The sequence below is a fragment of the Arachis duranensis genome, chromosome 1, assembly GCF_000817695.3.
Source record: "Arachis duranensis cultivar V14167 chromosome 1, aradu.V14167.gnm2.J7QH, whole genome shotgun sequence".
NCBI classification, from domain to species: Eukaryota; Viridiplantae; Streptophyta; class Magnoliopsida; order Fabales; family Fabaceae; genus Arachis; species Arachis duranensis.
Genome location: NC_029772.3, coordinates 6,591,603 through 6,606,826, shown reverse-complemented (window position 1 = coordinate 6,606,826; position 15,224 = coordinate 6,591,603). Strand labels below are relative to the sequence as shown.

Below are 15,224 nucleotides of genomic sequence, written 5' to 3'. Positions count from 1 at the left end.
AAAATTGGATTTAGTTGCAACAACATTTAATCTAGCCCAATAATAACATTTGCTTTCCTGATGAATTTTTTCAGATCATGCAATGAGCAAATAGAAAAGCATGTTTAACTTGGACTTGTAACCATAATGGATTAATTTGGCCCAAGTAACATAATAATCAATTCAGCCATATTCATCATATATTTTTGTATCAAACCAAAGGCTAAATATTTTTTATATAATTGGGCTTGCACCAGAATTTTTTGGCCCAATATTAAAACCTGCAACAAAATTATTAATTAATATATGTTAAGTAAAAATTAAATTAATAATTTTGTAATTAATTATTTTAATAATGTTTAGTCATCACAAATATTAATTTAAAGTTTTTCAAACTCAACACTTCTTTTTCTCTTTTGCGTGTTTTCTCTTCTTCATCATTCTTTTGTTGTTGCTGTTATTACTGTTATTGCATTAGAAAGTGAAGAGAAATAGTTTTGAATTATGCAGGACAACGAGTCTAAATACACTTTAGTTCACTCAAAAATGAACCAAAATTACATAAAAATTGCAACACAATTAACTCAGAAAGAGAGAGAAACAGAGAACAATGATAAAGAATCTGCAGGTTTGAGAAGCAATGGATGTTAATAATAAAAGATTTTCAATATGAACTTAGAGATTTTTGCATGTGAATTTTAAATTTAATGGAAGAGAATTTAGCTACAACAAAAGAAAAAAATTAAAAAAAGGCCTTTTAGAGAAAATGAGTATACTCATGGCATTTTATATTAGATTCATATTTTATATCAGAATTATTTGAGAGATTTATTTTTTTAGGGTTGTGGAGGTTAATAAAATATTTTTTTCTCTAGTAGAATACTTGAGAAATATTCATTGTATTTATTATTTCTTGTTATGTTTTTTTTTTCTATTTAATTTTACTGATTTTCTAAGACTTTGTCAAAGAGTTAAACTCAAATTTAACACATAAATTCAGAAATTGTGTTAAATTTGAGTAAATTAAGAAGAATTTTGAAAAAAATAAATAAAAAAGAGAAGATGAAGAAGAAAAAGATGAAAAGAGAAGAAGAAAAAATAGTAGAAGATGAGGAGGAAGAGAAGAAAGAGTTTTGAATTGTGTAGGACAACGAGTCCAAATGCACATTAATTTACTTAGAAATGAGCTGAAATTATATAATGATTACGACACAATTAACTCAGAAATAAATCGAAATTACATAATAATTGTGACACAATTAACTCAGAAATGAAAGAAAATTTACCATAATGATTGCGATACATAAACTCAGTTAAAAAATAAAAACACATCCAAAATCAATTTTTGAATCAGACAATGTCATTAATATATTTTTTTTTTGTTTGATTTTTTTTTCTTGATTTTATTTTTCTTAAGAGAGTAAATAAAAAAGAATTTTAAAAAATAAAATAAGAATGTGAAGATAAAAAAGAAAAGGATGAAAAAGAAGAAGAAGCAGTAGAAGATGATGAGAGAGAGGAGAAATAGTTTTGAATTGTACAAGACGAGTCCAAATGCACCTTAATTCACTTATAAATGAACCAAAATTATATAATTGATTGCGAATACTATTAACTCATAAATGAACCGAAATTACATAAGAATTGCGACACAATTAACTCAGAAAGAAAGAGAAGCAGAGAACAATGGTAAACAATCTGCAGGTTTGAGAAGCAATAGATGTTAATAATAAAAGATTTTGAACATAACATGAATTTATAGATTTTTGCATGTGGACTTCAAGTTCAATTGAGGAGAATTTAGCTACAAGCCTACGACAGAGGAAAAGATTAAAAAAAGGCTTTTTAGAGAAAATGAGTATATTCATGGTAGCTTATATTAAATTCATAATTCATATAAAAACTGTTTGAGAGATTTTATTTTCTGGGATTGTAAAGATTGATGAAATACTTTTTTCTTTGTCTCTGTAGAATACTTGAAAAATATTCATTGTATTCATTATTCAAGAGCTAAACTCAAATTTAACGTATAAATTTAGATATTGTGTTAAATTTGAGTCAATCAAAAAGAATTTTGAAAAATAAAATAAGAAAAAGAAGATGAAGAAGCAAAAGATGAAAAAGAAGAAAAAGAAGTAGTAGAAGATGAGGACGAAAATGAGAAATAGTTTTGAATTGTATAGGACAACAAGTTCAAATGCATCTTAATTCACTCAGAAATGAAACGAAATTATATAATGATTGCGACACAATTAACTCATAAATGAACTGAAATTACCTAATGAATTGCGACACAATTAACTCAGAAATGAATCGGAAGTTATCATAATGATTGCGATACATAAACCCAGTTCGAAAACAAGCACACAAACAAGACTGAATCATAAAAAAAACATATCCAAAATTAATTTTGGATCAGACAACGTCATTAATATGCTTCTTCTTCTTTTTTGTTTGATATTTTCTTCTCTTTTTCTTGGTTTTTAAGAGAGTAAATAAAAAATTTTATGAGAAAATAAAATAAGAAGGTGAAGATGAAGAAAAAAGATGAAAAAGAAGAAGCAGTAGAAGATGATGAGAAGAAAGAAGAGAAAGTGTTTTGAATTGTGCAGGACAACGAGTCCAAATGCACTTTAATTTACTCAGAAATGAACCAAAATTATATAATGATTGTGATATAATTAACTCATAAATGAACTAAAATTACATAACAATTGCGACACAATTAACTGAGTTCGAAAAAAATCACACAAACAAAATTGAATCATGATTAAAAATACATCGAAAATTAATTTTGGATCAGACAACATTAACATGACAAAAATTCAACATCAACAATAACAATAACGACGATAACGATAACAACGATATGTATAAGAAGATGATGATGATGATGATAATGATAATGATCATGATGATGAAAGAAGAGAAGAAAAAAAAGGAGAAAAAAAATTTAAATGAAAAAAGAAGGAGGATGAGGTGATGATATTGTTAGTGACGATGATAATAAAAGACTGAAAGAAAAAAATAACAAAGATAATAAAGAAGAATAAAAAAAAGGCTATAACAGATGCGCACAAATTTAAAATTCTTAGTTGGATTTAGTTAGAGTTGTAACTTGGCTCATAACTTTTTTTTTTAAATATATTTGCAAAATTTCATTGAAAAAAAAAACCCACCTTCAGATTCAGAATGTAAAGTCCAATCCCCATTTCACTTCTATCCATTAGCTAAATCCGTTTATGGCGGAAGAACACAAAACGCATTCCACCACCCAACAACAAAAAAATCCCACATCACAGTTCCAATTCTTCAAACACCCTTTCGGATTCGGATTCACACCTCCAATTAACCAACCAATTTAAATAAATATATATTTAAAAAAAAAACAACACCACCATGGCCACAGACGCAAAAACACCAACACCAGCAGCAAAATTTCAGAACGCAGAGTTTCGGGAATTAACGGCGCCGTTAACCTCCCAAGACGGCCTCCGTTTCTGGCAGCTAATGATCTCCGGTTCCGTCGCTGGCTCCGTCGAACACATGGCCATGTTCCCCGTCGACACTGTCAAGACCCACATGCAAGCCCTAGGCACCTGTCCGCTCAAACGAAACGTCACCGTTTCGCAAGCCCTAAGAACCATCATCACGTCGAACGGAGGGCCCATCGCTCTCTACCGCGGAATCGGCGCAATGGGCCTGGGCGCAGGTCCGGCCCATGCCGTCTACTTCTCCTTCTATGAAACCTGCAAGACCTTCTTCTCGCGCGGGAACCCTAACAATTCATTGGCGCACGCTGTTTCCGGTGTATGCGCCACTATTGTGAGCGATGCAGTGTTCACGCCGATGGACATGGTGAAGCAGAGGCTTCAGCTGAGTGGTGCGAATGGTTATCGTGGTGTCTGGGACTGTGTGAAGAGGGTGATGAGTGAGGAAGGGTTTGGTGCTTTCTATGCTTCGTATAGGACCACTGTGTTGATGAATGCTCCTTTTACCGCGGTCCATTTCGTTACTTATGAGGCTGCCAAACGCGGCCTTATTGAGGTGGCGACGCCGGAGAGCGCCGAGGACGAACGGTTGGTTGTCCATGCGACTGCTGGTGCCGCTGCCGGTGCTTTGGCCGCAGCGGTTACTACTCCACTTGATGTTGTTAAAACTCAGTTACAGTGTCAGGTATATATGTAGGGTTTGTTTTATACTTATTCAATAGTTATTTATATGTAAATATGAAAATTTGTTACATCTTTGGATCAATGCATTTAGATAGCAAGCGAGTACGAAACAATATGGATCTTAGGAGTCTAGTATGAGAATTGTACAACTATTGAGAAAATATGAGAGTAGAGAGGGAATTTGAGTGAAGAAATCAGGTAGAAAGACTCTAGTAATATTTCACTTAATGCCTCAGGTTTATACTATTTCCCTCCTATAATTAATCTATCTATTTCTAATAATTAGGCTTAATTTGCGCACGTACATGTTAGAGAGTATAATTAGAATGAGTGCATTATAAAGAAGAAATGGTTGGGGGTAGCACCTGTTGCCTATTGGTGAAAAAGATATGAGAATATTGTCTTAGGTGATTTAGTCGGGTAATGAGAATATCTACAGAGATAAGAAGACTAGAATGAATAGAAGACAGGTGAAATAGAGGAAGGCAAAGAAAATTTATTGACAAAAATATTGAAGCTGACTTTTTTGTAGATATGGTTTATCATTTTATGATAGGATGCAATAGGTGCTTTTGTTCTATGTAGTAGACACCCCTTTTCAGTGGGTAGAAGCTTGTAAGTTTTTCTTTTAATTATTCTTTTGTATCTGCCTAAAATGTTATTTGTTCTCAAGGGGATTATGATCATAGACTAGATAGTTGCAGTGTTAGGCTTGTTGGGCCAACCGTGGAGAGCTCTCGACAATCGGGGAGACTTCGGGGAGGAATCAAGTGAGAGAACATAAGATGAGAAGACACCACATCCAACTCAAAACCTTAAGGTGTCAAGTTAATGGGTCTCTCATCTTATAAGCTCCTCACTCTTCCATGCTTTCTTTGATGTGGGACTAACTTCAACACTCCTCACACTTGCAATACTAACAAGGCTTTTGTGTCTACCTATTCATGCTGGTCAAGTTGCAAATATTCAAATATACTTGCAAATTAACCGAAGAAATTGTCAGCTGATGTCAAATTCGACTCTGGAGTTTTAGAAGCTCTGCTGAGGTCCTTGAAGCTGACCTAAAACTGAAAAGAAAGAAAGTAGAGTAAGTTAGTCCCTCAACATCTTGACCGACTTGTAGCAACTTCAGGACCTTTGGATTGGCCTCCTAACATTGGATAGGAATTTAATGTCAGTCACTCGTTGACTTCAATGACTAATATGATGGTTTGTTTGCAAATTTTGTGATAGCATAGACTAACCTTTGATTGCATTAGGCTTATGACAAGTTGCAACCTAGTAATGCTATGTAGAATCATGAAGTGTCATGAACATAGATTAGTGATGGTAATGGGTCATGTCCTTGTAGCGGACACCAACCAAGGAGAAGAATAAGTTGTTGATCTGGATTTCAGATTATGATTTAATGGAACAGCTCTTTTGGGTTATTTATCAGAAATAGTTTGTTCCGGTTAGTGGGTTGTTAGGATGCTGAGTGTGAGGTTCTAACTTGTGAACAGTGTGCTCTCGTCTCACGAATCTGTATCCTGTGTGAAGGGAGTAATAACATTATAAACTTGAGGATGTGATTACAAGCTGCCTTGAATGGACCTGATGTATTTGTGGTGGGGTTGAGCTTAGATTCTCGTTATCCGATAAATGATGATTAAGATAAAATTAACCCCCCCCCCTTTTTTTTTATTTCTTTCTCTTAGAAATGATATGAAACACATTTTCCTCCATAACTCTTCTCTACCCTCCAACCAAACATATCCTGGGAGTAGGTTATCTAGGTGGCCAGAAATGGCCTTGGTCCCAGGATCTCCTAAGAGACTTGCTGCCGTTTAAGTGTAACTATGAATATAATTTTAATTGATCGTTTGGTAATGTTGGTTTCATGGGAAGTTTGATGCCGCGTTGAAGTGTCTATCTAGTATATACTACATACCCTACAACACTTAGCCTGTAAGTTTGAATCTATCTATATGTTATTGCCTTGTTGGCTCAGTTTCGTACAAATCATGTTTTCCCTTCTTAAAATATAACTTACCCTGCTCAACTTAATTTAACAAATATCAAGAAAGAAATGGTAGTTGGAGCTGGGATTTTATTTATGATTGGTACTATGCTTTATAAACTTGATAAAAAAGATGATATTATGAAACCAGCACTTCAAAATTATTCATATACTCAAGGTAGAGTCGTATTCTGAGGTGTAAGTTTAATGTACTTGTGTGAATTGAGTTGAAAATAGTCCAAACTATATTTAGTCAAGAAGTTCACAGCGAACGGACATGGAATGAGTTGAGAGAAAGAGAGAGTTACTAATCAGGTATTTAATCTCAAACTGTAAAAATTGCTAGTCTACCATTGATTATGTTAGTAATAGTTAGTTTTCTATTATGACCCATCTGATTCTCATTTCAAGGCTAAGATGCATGCAAGAAATTTTATGCATATAGATACATGTGTTATTCCTTTGTATGTACCCTATCAGCTTCTGCACAACCAATATCATAGTTGGTATTTTAATCATATCTGCTGGAGGGAGGGAGTATCATGATATCGGTTTATGGTGCAGGGTGTCTGTGGATGCGATAGGTTCGAAAACGGTTCAATTGCAGATGTTTTAAAAACAATAGTGAAAAAGGATGGATACAGAGGGCTCATGCGAGGATGGATTCCAAGGATGCTGTTCCATGCTCCTGCAGCTGCAATCTGCTGGTCGACGTACGAGGCAGGGAAGTCCTTTTTCCAAGAATTAAATCAGAGTAAAGACAGCAGCACTATCATATGAACAAATGGAGTTAGAATATCCCTTGTTCTGTGTTTAGATTATGGTTAGTTTATTTGTCAACATCATTAGTAAAGAGCTTCTTCAATCAGGGGCATGGCCTAGCTTTTCAAGTCCAGTGGAACCCTGAAGGATTGCATAATTATGAGGCAGGCGTTAGCTTAAGTTAGGGGGTGCATTCTTTTTAGTATTGTACACCCTGCCAATTTTGATTAATTATTCTTACAATTATATTTTTATTATTTTTGTTTAGCTCATTGTAATATTTATACCTTTTACCACAAGGTTATTCCTTGAATACATCCCCTATCCCACGCTTATAGCAAATCCATAGTTTAAGGATTCATGATAATGCATTTGTTTCTTTACCTTTGTATTATTAACATTTGATCAGAAGGACTGTCATATTCTGGAACTTTAAGGGATTCACTTTTATGGCAACTACTGTGTTAGTATATTTATCTGGCTCTTTAATTTGTTGCTCTGTTATTGAAATCAGGTAGGGTAGGTTTTGTCATGTGTGATTCGTTCGTGTTTGTGGGATTCTCAGGACAGAGTTAAGTTTTGAATTTTCCATATAGTTTATATTTGGTTTTGGCTGGTCGTCCTTTTCCTGAAATTCTCCCTAACCTCTCATTTGTCACTTCACTTTTTAGTATTTTTTTTAGATCTCATAGTACTGATTAAGAATATATCAAAGTCTAAAATATCAGACAAAGGAATTGAAGAGAGTATTGTTTACCAGAATTCTAATTCAAATTACAGTAATTATAACGTTATTTTTCTGTAGAATTACTTACATAACTACCCTTCATCAGAAACAGACCTAACATTTCAGAAACAGAAATTTAATTTATAAAAAATATCACATTATACAACACACTCTAAATGCATGATGCACAACATAACACTTCATAGCAAAGCATAAATATTTCCATGATAAATCCTGATGTCCATTTTCCCAGTGCATCACCAACATTTAGTGATCACATTATACTGAAGAGAATTGCTGCTATGGTGATATCCACAATCAGGATCTTTGCTTTCTTCAAGTATAATCAACCAATCAAGGTGGATTAGCAGTTCTCAGGAACTTACAACCTGACCAACAATTACAGTAATATCATCAAGCTTTCCACCTGATACAATGATATAATAGTGTGGTTAGCCACAAATTCGGAGAAAAAATAGTCATTATAAAATTGCTAAGATTAGTCTCTAGGTAAAGATACGAATAGTAGCTTGCATGATGTCATAAATTCAAACCTCTATGCGCCTTGCAATACACAACTGTAAGAAGGAACGGATTTTCAGACGTGGAAATTTCACGACATTATCGTGTTGATTCTCGTCATTGATCAAGAAGGCAGAGCCAAGTATAGACCCATAGAAGGTCAAAAACATCTAATCAATGGTGAAAATCAACACGATAAGGTCATGGGAAATCTTCACATGAGCATACCCTCATTTTATGGTGTGTTTTGCCTTACCTGTAAGCTTCATTCCAAGAATCTTCTTCCATAGCGGCGCATCATAACCCTGGCATATTGGTAGAGAAACATTAAAAAAAAATATATGAAAAGGGAGAACCAAAGTTTGTGAAACACTTAACTAAACTTTCTCTGATTCAAAAAGTTGTCACTTTTGACAAAGTAGTACATTGAAACATTAATATACTTGGACAATCCGAGTATATTAATTTTTCAATACACTACTTTGTCGAAATTGACCATCATTTCAAAATGGAAGCGGTAACTTTTTCTTTACCTTAGACCTGGCCTCCAATGAATAGGGAGAATCAAAATTTGAATCCGTGGCATGAATTCTTGCCAAGTTAGCTAATGCCTTTGCTAGCAACAAAATGAATTTCAGGTTAATGAAGCTCAAATGGTGGTTTTCTAAATTCCTCCAAATGGATCAATCAACACGAAAGGAAAGAAGGAAGACAATACCAGCCTCAGTAACATCTCTGTATGTAGCAATGGTCGAAACAATTTCATAGTCAAAAACATTATCAAAAAGACCATCAGACCCCATGACAATTGTATCTCCCTCTATCAACTCCACATTGCTTACCTGTTTTCCCAGCTGAAGAGGTTGGTATGAAAAGATATAACAGAAAGAACCACAAATATCTCGAAGCAAAAATTAGAATATAAATCAAAATTGCAAGGTTGTGTGCAAAGGCCAGCACACAATTCTGAGTAAACATTACATGTCTTGGCCTTAACCTAAGCAAACACATGGTTCTTCATAGTTTGGGTGACAGGACGAAATTAAAGCAAGTTAAGATGAATGTGAAGTGGTACCGCTGCATCAAGATATGTTTGGCCGGCCCTCTCGGAGCTCAGTTGGAATGGACAGTCAAAGTAATGTTCTTGTGGTGAAGTGGAAAAAATTACACTGCCTGGAAAAAGAAAAACAGCACATAAAAGAAGATTTAGCTCTCAACACTGGAGGAGGGTGTTGCAAAAGAAAGAAAACATTAGCAAGAACATTAGAGTATCTCACTTTAATTTACCCAAAAATTTTCATATAGCAAATTCCATTAGACATATCAGCAAAGATCATAGTTGGATGAAATATAGCATTAGATCTTACCATTGCGGATAACTCTTAATCCACAATCCCCAACATTGGCAATCTTCAAAATCCCATTCTTCTCCAGCATAGCAACAATGCTTCATGAAAAAGATAGAAAATGAAGTAACTTAAAAGTGGAATTGTTTAAAATGCACAAGTAAATATTTGAATATATCTACTGAAAACTTAAAATCCAATTGAAAAGTGAATGGACTTACACAGTGGCTGAGCCTGTTGAGGAAGTAGCAGCATGCGATTTCCTTATAAGAATTTGAGGATCATAGTTCACCTGATTAACCCAACAATATCCAAGTTGCTAGTTAGCCAACAGCATTGACTACATAGAAACATTCACATCGATATTCCAAACAATACCCTTGATTCATCATGCTTACACATACCACCCAAGATGTTAATGGCATGTAGGGAGCTCGGTATCACATTTTGTAAGATAGAAATGTCAGTGTATTTTTTGCAAACAGAAGAGACTCGCGTGTAATATTCCTTAGCCTCAAGGGAGGACAGTGTCATTCACCCAAGAACAAATGCATGTAGCTTGAGAACAGAATCATTATAACTTAAAAAAATATTCGTTGTCAGTAATTACCTCCATATCTTCAACAAAATTAGAAGCGTTAGCCAGGAATTCACGTGGGAACAACGAAGGATCCACATCCTCTTCTGCCCAACTGTGGCACAGAACGAGAAGAAGATAATGTTAATACAGCTCAATTTTAACATATGATGCAATCTTACTCCAGTTAAAGTTAATTAATCAAAACCAGTTTCAAAGTTTTATATTCTGTTTTTGTTCAATGATTGAAGTTTTACACTAGGAAAGAGCTAGATACAGATAGAGAGAGAGAGTAGCATACCCAGAAACACCATCAGCAATAGCAAGAACTCCCCCATTATAGTTGCTGACAAGCAAAGCATCTTCCCCACCTCTATCAACCTTAAGAAAAAGAACAGGACTTCATAAAGTGGGAGGGACATGGGAAATGATAGAATAAATTCCATCTAATGCCACCATCTGGTGTTGGTTTTCTTCCCTCTAATTTGGGAGGAATAGGATTCAATGCAAAATGCTAATTTCTTTCCCCCAACAAAATTAGTATATTCCATTGCTATATAAAAAAAAATAGAATGAAAAATTACTCCATTTTAATAACAAAAATATCAAAACAATGGAACAGAACAATTATATGATTATATCACTCTACTCCATTCCATTCCCTTGCTTTCCTCTCCATCTTATTCCATTCTATTAGCTTCCACTAATTACCAATCCAAACATAAATATGACATGGGTTTATCAGAATTTAGCACTCTTAGTACCTTGTCTGGATGAGGAAGGAGGCAAGACCCAACAGAAAATGAAACCTCTGACCTATCAACATAAGCAAACATGAAACAAGCAAACCCATGTTTAAGAAAGGCCCAAGAACTCTAAAACCATGAAATATTCAGATAAGGTATAGTTTGGTCAGTAGCTGACCGAATTGCAGGATTGAGCTCAGAAGAAGAAGAAGAACAAGGAAGCAACAGTCTTTTCTTCTTTTTGGCAGTTTCATCAATACCACCAGATATAGAAGAATGAAGGAGTGGTTGAGAGTGAGGAATGATTGCAGCCCTCAATATGGGAATTGCCATTGCTTCCTTCTTCCTCTCCTTCACACACTGCCACTGCCATGAATTGTGAAAATGAACGTTTATCGCTTACAATAAAAGAAACAAAATTAAAAAATATGATATAAATCTTAAAGATTATATAATTCTCACAAGAAGCACCAGTGGTCTAGTGGTAGAATAGTACCCTGCCACGGTACAGACCCGGGTTCGATTCCCGGCTGGTGCAGAGCTGTGAAGAGGTTTGCGCTCACTGTGATGGATTGGGTCTATCACCAGCATCTGTTCACTCGGATGAAAAGGAACGCATCTGAGCTCTAATATATCAATTTTTTGTTAACCAACATTGTCTACGCCAATAGAATTTGTTGGTTTAATAATAGATGGCATGAGAATCATTTTATAAATTGTCTAAATACGAGTGTTAAGAGACGAGACCCACTCTTTTATAAAAATTGAAACATGCTAATTTTGTAGGCACTATACAACATACCCAAAAATTATTACTAACTAATTTGAATGTCGCTCATCTATTAGATAGTAACTTTTAAAAGGTTCATTAATTAGGTAAGGGTGGTTTTTTCTTTTCGTTTTCTGCCAGGAGAAGTAGTGGTGGTTGACAACGAACTAGTTCGGTTAAATCAAGGAAAAACTATCACCTTATAGTTTAGTTTAAGCTGATAATAATTCTTGAATAACCCAAAATCAAAAGTGCTTCCATGATATTAAGGTTATAATATAATTTAGAAGCATTTCACTTAAGGTGGACCATAATCATATAAAAGCTCATGATATTAACATTTGATATATAATGCACATTTGAAAAGAAGTAAAGGGGCTAGTATCAAATAACTTAATTAAATAGTTTGGTTGCTTATTGCTGGTGTTGTGTTCTTTCAGCCCCAATCACCACAAATTAGGAGTAGCTAGCTCTAAGGCCAATTTGTTACTTCACTATTAGTTTGTAAATAATATACTTACATTAGAACTTGATAGATATTAGAGATGTGAAAGATTAACTTGATGATGAATAATGGTGAATCACGAAAGGGATTCAATACAGCTATATACTGTGCTTTTTATATTACAGTTACATCCACCAATTAATCTACAGTAATCTAACTACAGTTGGTGTCAACTGCCAACTATGGTTAACTTAAAAGTGCCACCATGGTTAGTGTCATAGAACTGGACTCTGAGAAGGTCCAACAATTGTGTGATGCAGTGAATCAAGAAGTCCCTGAAGCTGAGAAGGTTCAGATTGCCAAATGCATTGCCAATTACCTATGTCCTCTATGTAAGGTTCTCATGGATCTGATCTTTGACAAGTTTAGCAGACAAAATTTAGTGTCTAAGTTTTTGATGGATAACTTCATTATAATGTTTTTTGTGTTCTTCGGAAAACTATGCTGTCTCTGTGGGCTTAAAAGTAGTAGAAGTGTTAGTAATCAAGGCAAAGTCTTAGGGTTAATTATGCACTTAAGCCACAGAATTTAAAAAATGTGTAAATCAACCTTCTGAATTTTCCTAAATGTGTAAATTAATCATGTTGGTAATTCTCCCATAAATTAACAAAACTAACCCATTTTTGTGTCAAGGACATTATCTATGCTTTCGTTTTTTTCTGATAGATCAATGGAAATTCAGGAACCTCGAATACTTCTAAGCTCTTTTCTAACGCTACTATTTTAGATGTATCCAAAAATCAATCATTAAATTAGGCATTACTCATTAATATAAAATATATATTAAAATATAAATATTAAACAACACATATTTTATATATAAATACATCGTAATTAATTTTAATAATTATTTTTAGTGTGTATATCACAATTTTTTTTAACCAATGATAACTATTTTTAGGATTGATATGTACTAAACTTTGATGCTAGTAAAATTGTTGTTGGAATAATATTCGAGAAGGAATTTAATATACGATTTTCAATCAATTTTCTTATGATTTATAATTCAACTCGTTACATACTTTTTTGAATGTGCGGGAAAAAAAATATGGTTAATAATATTTTGGCGTTCATAAACACATACGCAAATATCCGAGACTATCAATCACTTCATTAACATGAAAGTCTTTCTAGATAGATATGCATAAGATTAATCTTAAAAAAATTAATTAAGAAAAAATAAGGATTAATGTTGATCAAGTGTTGGGTGACAGTCTCAACCTGCGAAGCTGATCGATCCAGCGGTCCTCGGGAACCCGATCGGCCCAATCGGGAGCCACGCCGCCGAAAGAAACGCCGCGCATGGCCTCCATAACCCGCGTCGCGTTCTCCTCACTCAGCGGCGCGTTTCTTTTATTCTCGTCCTCACTGAACGCCCTCCGTATCTCTTCTCTTCTATTCCTCTCTTCTTCTTCCTCTTCTTCTTCGTATACGACGCCGTTTTGATCCAAAGACGAGATCTCGTTCTCAGCCACACCGTTAATGCCGTTCTCGCCGTCTGATTCGCCACTGCCATCGTCGACGCCAGAGATCGGCTGGTAGTATTCCGCTGCAGCTGCCTCGTCTTCGGAATTCGTATCGGAATCGCTTCCGTGTCCGTTTTCTACGCACCACAGAAAAAAAAAGGGAAAAAATAATGAAATAAAAAAGAAAATTAAAATGAAATTATGGACATTGTGAAGAGATTTAGTTTTCACCTTGGTTGAAATTATTGATGGTAGCGTTCATTGTTGGGAGCTGAAGAAGAAAGTGGAGGCAAAGATCGAGACTGTAAAATAAGCGCCCTGAAACTGAAACGATATTTTAATAATAAATCAATAATAATCGTAAAAGATAAAAAATGAAATGCACCAGCCGGGAATCGAACCCGGGTCTGTACCGTGGCAGGGTACTATTCTACCACTAGACCACTGGTGCTTCTTGAAAATTTATATAGTTGTAAATTTTATTGTTGGTATTTAGAAAATTTTACATTCTATACCAATTGCATGGATTCAATAAAAAGAAGTAAATTATTACCCTGTTTTATTTAACATAATTTTATATCTATTCAAGAATAATTGCCAGGCAACATGTTATAAATTAGTTAGTAATAATTTTTGATATACATAGCAAGCAACTAATAGAATGGTTAGGTGCCAAAAGGATCTCCTAAGACCTCTTCGCAAAATACAAGTGATGTGTGCTGACCACACCACTCTTGGAATCTCTTGGTAGAAATTGTTCAAGAAAGGTTCAAATGTTTAAATTAAATCCGAAGCTTCCATACGGCAAGTTTTTCTCATAAAAATGATGGACATAAATTCAAACCATTTTAGTTCCGGGGACGATAAGAACGAGAAAGCATGAGACATGTGTCAGCTTTTGTCACAAATATTATATTAAGTAAATTAAATAGCATGATGAACATGTATTATTGGTTCCTTCAACAAATTTGAAATCAATTAACTTTTTTTTTCATTCATTTTAATTTTTTTTCTTTTTTTTGTATAAACAAAACACTCACTCTAAACATTCTTATCATTCAGTTTCATTCATGGATTTAAAATAAGGTACTGTTTGGAGAAGATGCGAAAGATTGAGAGGCCTATTTGAGTGGTAACTAGGTGTGATGATTGTAACAGCGTGTGTGTGGGTTCTAAATTCTAGTTATGATGTAAGTTTAATTTAGGGTTTATAATAAATAACTTCTAGTATTGTAATCTATAGAATAAAAAATAGCCTTAATTTTAATTGTGTTAAATACATCTGACTATAAATTATGCATGCTTTCTTTTCATTATAGGTAGAAGATAAATTATAGGTGATTCTATGTATGCATCTTTTCTTGGTACGATTTTCACAAACAAAATCCAGTAACATATGAATGAAACTTAAAGAGAGATGTTTATGAAAGAAAACAATTAATAAAGATAGCTACTTGCATGAGAATTATTAGTAATAATGCTACTACTACCTACTAGGTACCTTATATTTTTCAAATCAAATAACGCATGGATAAGAATTGAGAAACTTGCTTATTAATAAATCAAGCAAAAGAAATTTTTGTAATGGATATGTTTCTTTATTATTATATTTTGATAAACATGTCTCCTTATTATTATTATTATTATTATT

General features: G+C 34.0%; 3 protein-coding genes and 3 non-coding genes across 9 annotated transcripts; 3 read left to right on the top strand and 3 right to left on the bottom strand.

Moving 5' to 3' along the window:
- Positions 1 to 3,163: 3,163 nt before the first annotated feature.
- Positions 3,164 to 7,371, top strand: LOC107473594 (uncharacterized). Its single transcript, XM_016093163.3, has 2 exons — positions 3,164 to 4,155; positions 6,718 to 7,371. Exons 1-2 carry the CDS (start codon positions 3,379 to 3,381, stop codon positions 6,931 to 6,933), a joined length of 993 nt encoding a protein of 330 aa, XP_015948649.1. The 5' UTR covers positions 3,164 to 3,378; the 3' UTR covers positions 6,934 to 7,371.
- A 239-nt stretch (positions 7,372 to 7,610) lies between these two features.
- Positions 7,611 to 11,220, bottom strand: LOC107473568 (probable protein phosphatase 2C 26). Of its 4 annotated transcripts, none has more exons than XM_016093132.3 (11): positions 11,012 to 11,220; positions 10,852 to 10,903; positions 10,389 to 10,468; positions 10,121 to 10,202; positions 9,732 to 9,802; positions 9,532 to 9,611; positions 9,240 to 9,337; positions 8,883 to 9,018; positions 8,698 to 8,780; positions 8,421 to 8,469; positions 7,611 to 8,069 (listed from the first exon to the last, which is right to left on the bottom strand). In XM_016093132.3, the coding sequence occupies exons 1-11, from the start codon at positions 11,164 to 11,166 to the stop codon at positions 8,017 to 8,019; spliced, it is 939 nt and encodes a 312-aa protein (XP_015948618.1). In that variant the 5' UTR covers positions 11,167 to 11,220; the 3' UTR covers positions 7,611 to 8,016. The 4 variants fall into 4 exon arrangements, 2 of the variants coding, with proteins under 2 accessions (XP_015948618.1, XP_015948623.1); XM_016093137.3 differs by having other exon boundaries at positions 8,883 to 9,006; positions 11,012 to 11,219; XR_001589029.3 differs by having other exon boundaries at positions 8,047 to 8,069; positions 8,698 to 8,775.
- An 80-nt stretch (positions 11,221 to 11,300) lies between these two features.
- Positions 11,301 to 11,371, top strand: TRNAG-GCC (transfer RNA glycine (anticodon GCC)). The gene has a single exon. It is a non-coding gene; the product is annotated as a tRNA-Gly (tRNA).
- LOC127742574 (small nucleolar RNA snoR114) lies at positions 11,372 to 11,460 on the top strand. The gene has a single exon (XR_008003917.1). It is a non-coding gene; the product is annotated as a small nucleolar RNA snoR114 (small nucleolar RNA).
- A 1,736-nt stretch (positions 11,461 to 13,196) lies between these two features.
- On the bottom strand, positions 13,197 to 13,892 carry LOC107475091 (uncharacterized). The gene is made up of 2 exons (XM_021135960.2): positions 13,805 to 13,892; positions 13,197 to 13,710 (listed from the first exon to the last, which is right to left on the bottom strand). Exons 1-2 carry the CDS (start codon positions 13,833 to 13,835, stop codon positions 13,304 to 13,306), a joined length of 438 nt encoding a protein of 145 aa, XP_020991619.1. The 5' UTR covers positions 13,836 to 13,892; the 3' UTR covers positions 13,197 to 13,303.
- A 61-nt stretch (positions 13,893 to 13,953) lies between these two features.
- Positions 13,954 to 14,024, bottom strand: TRNAG-GCC (transfer RNA glycine (anticodon GCC)). The gene has a single exon. It is a non-coding gene; the product is annotated as a tRNA-Gly (tRNA).
- Positions 14,025 to 15,224: the final 1,200 nt, after the last annotated feature.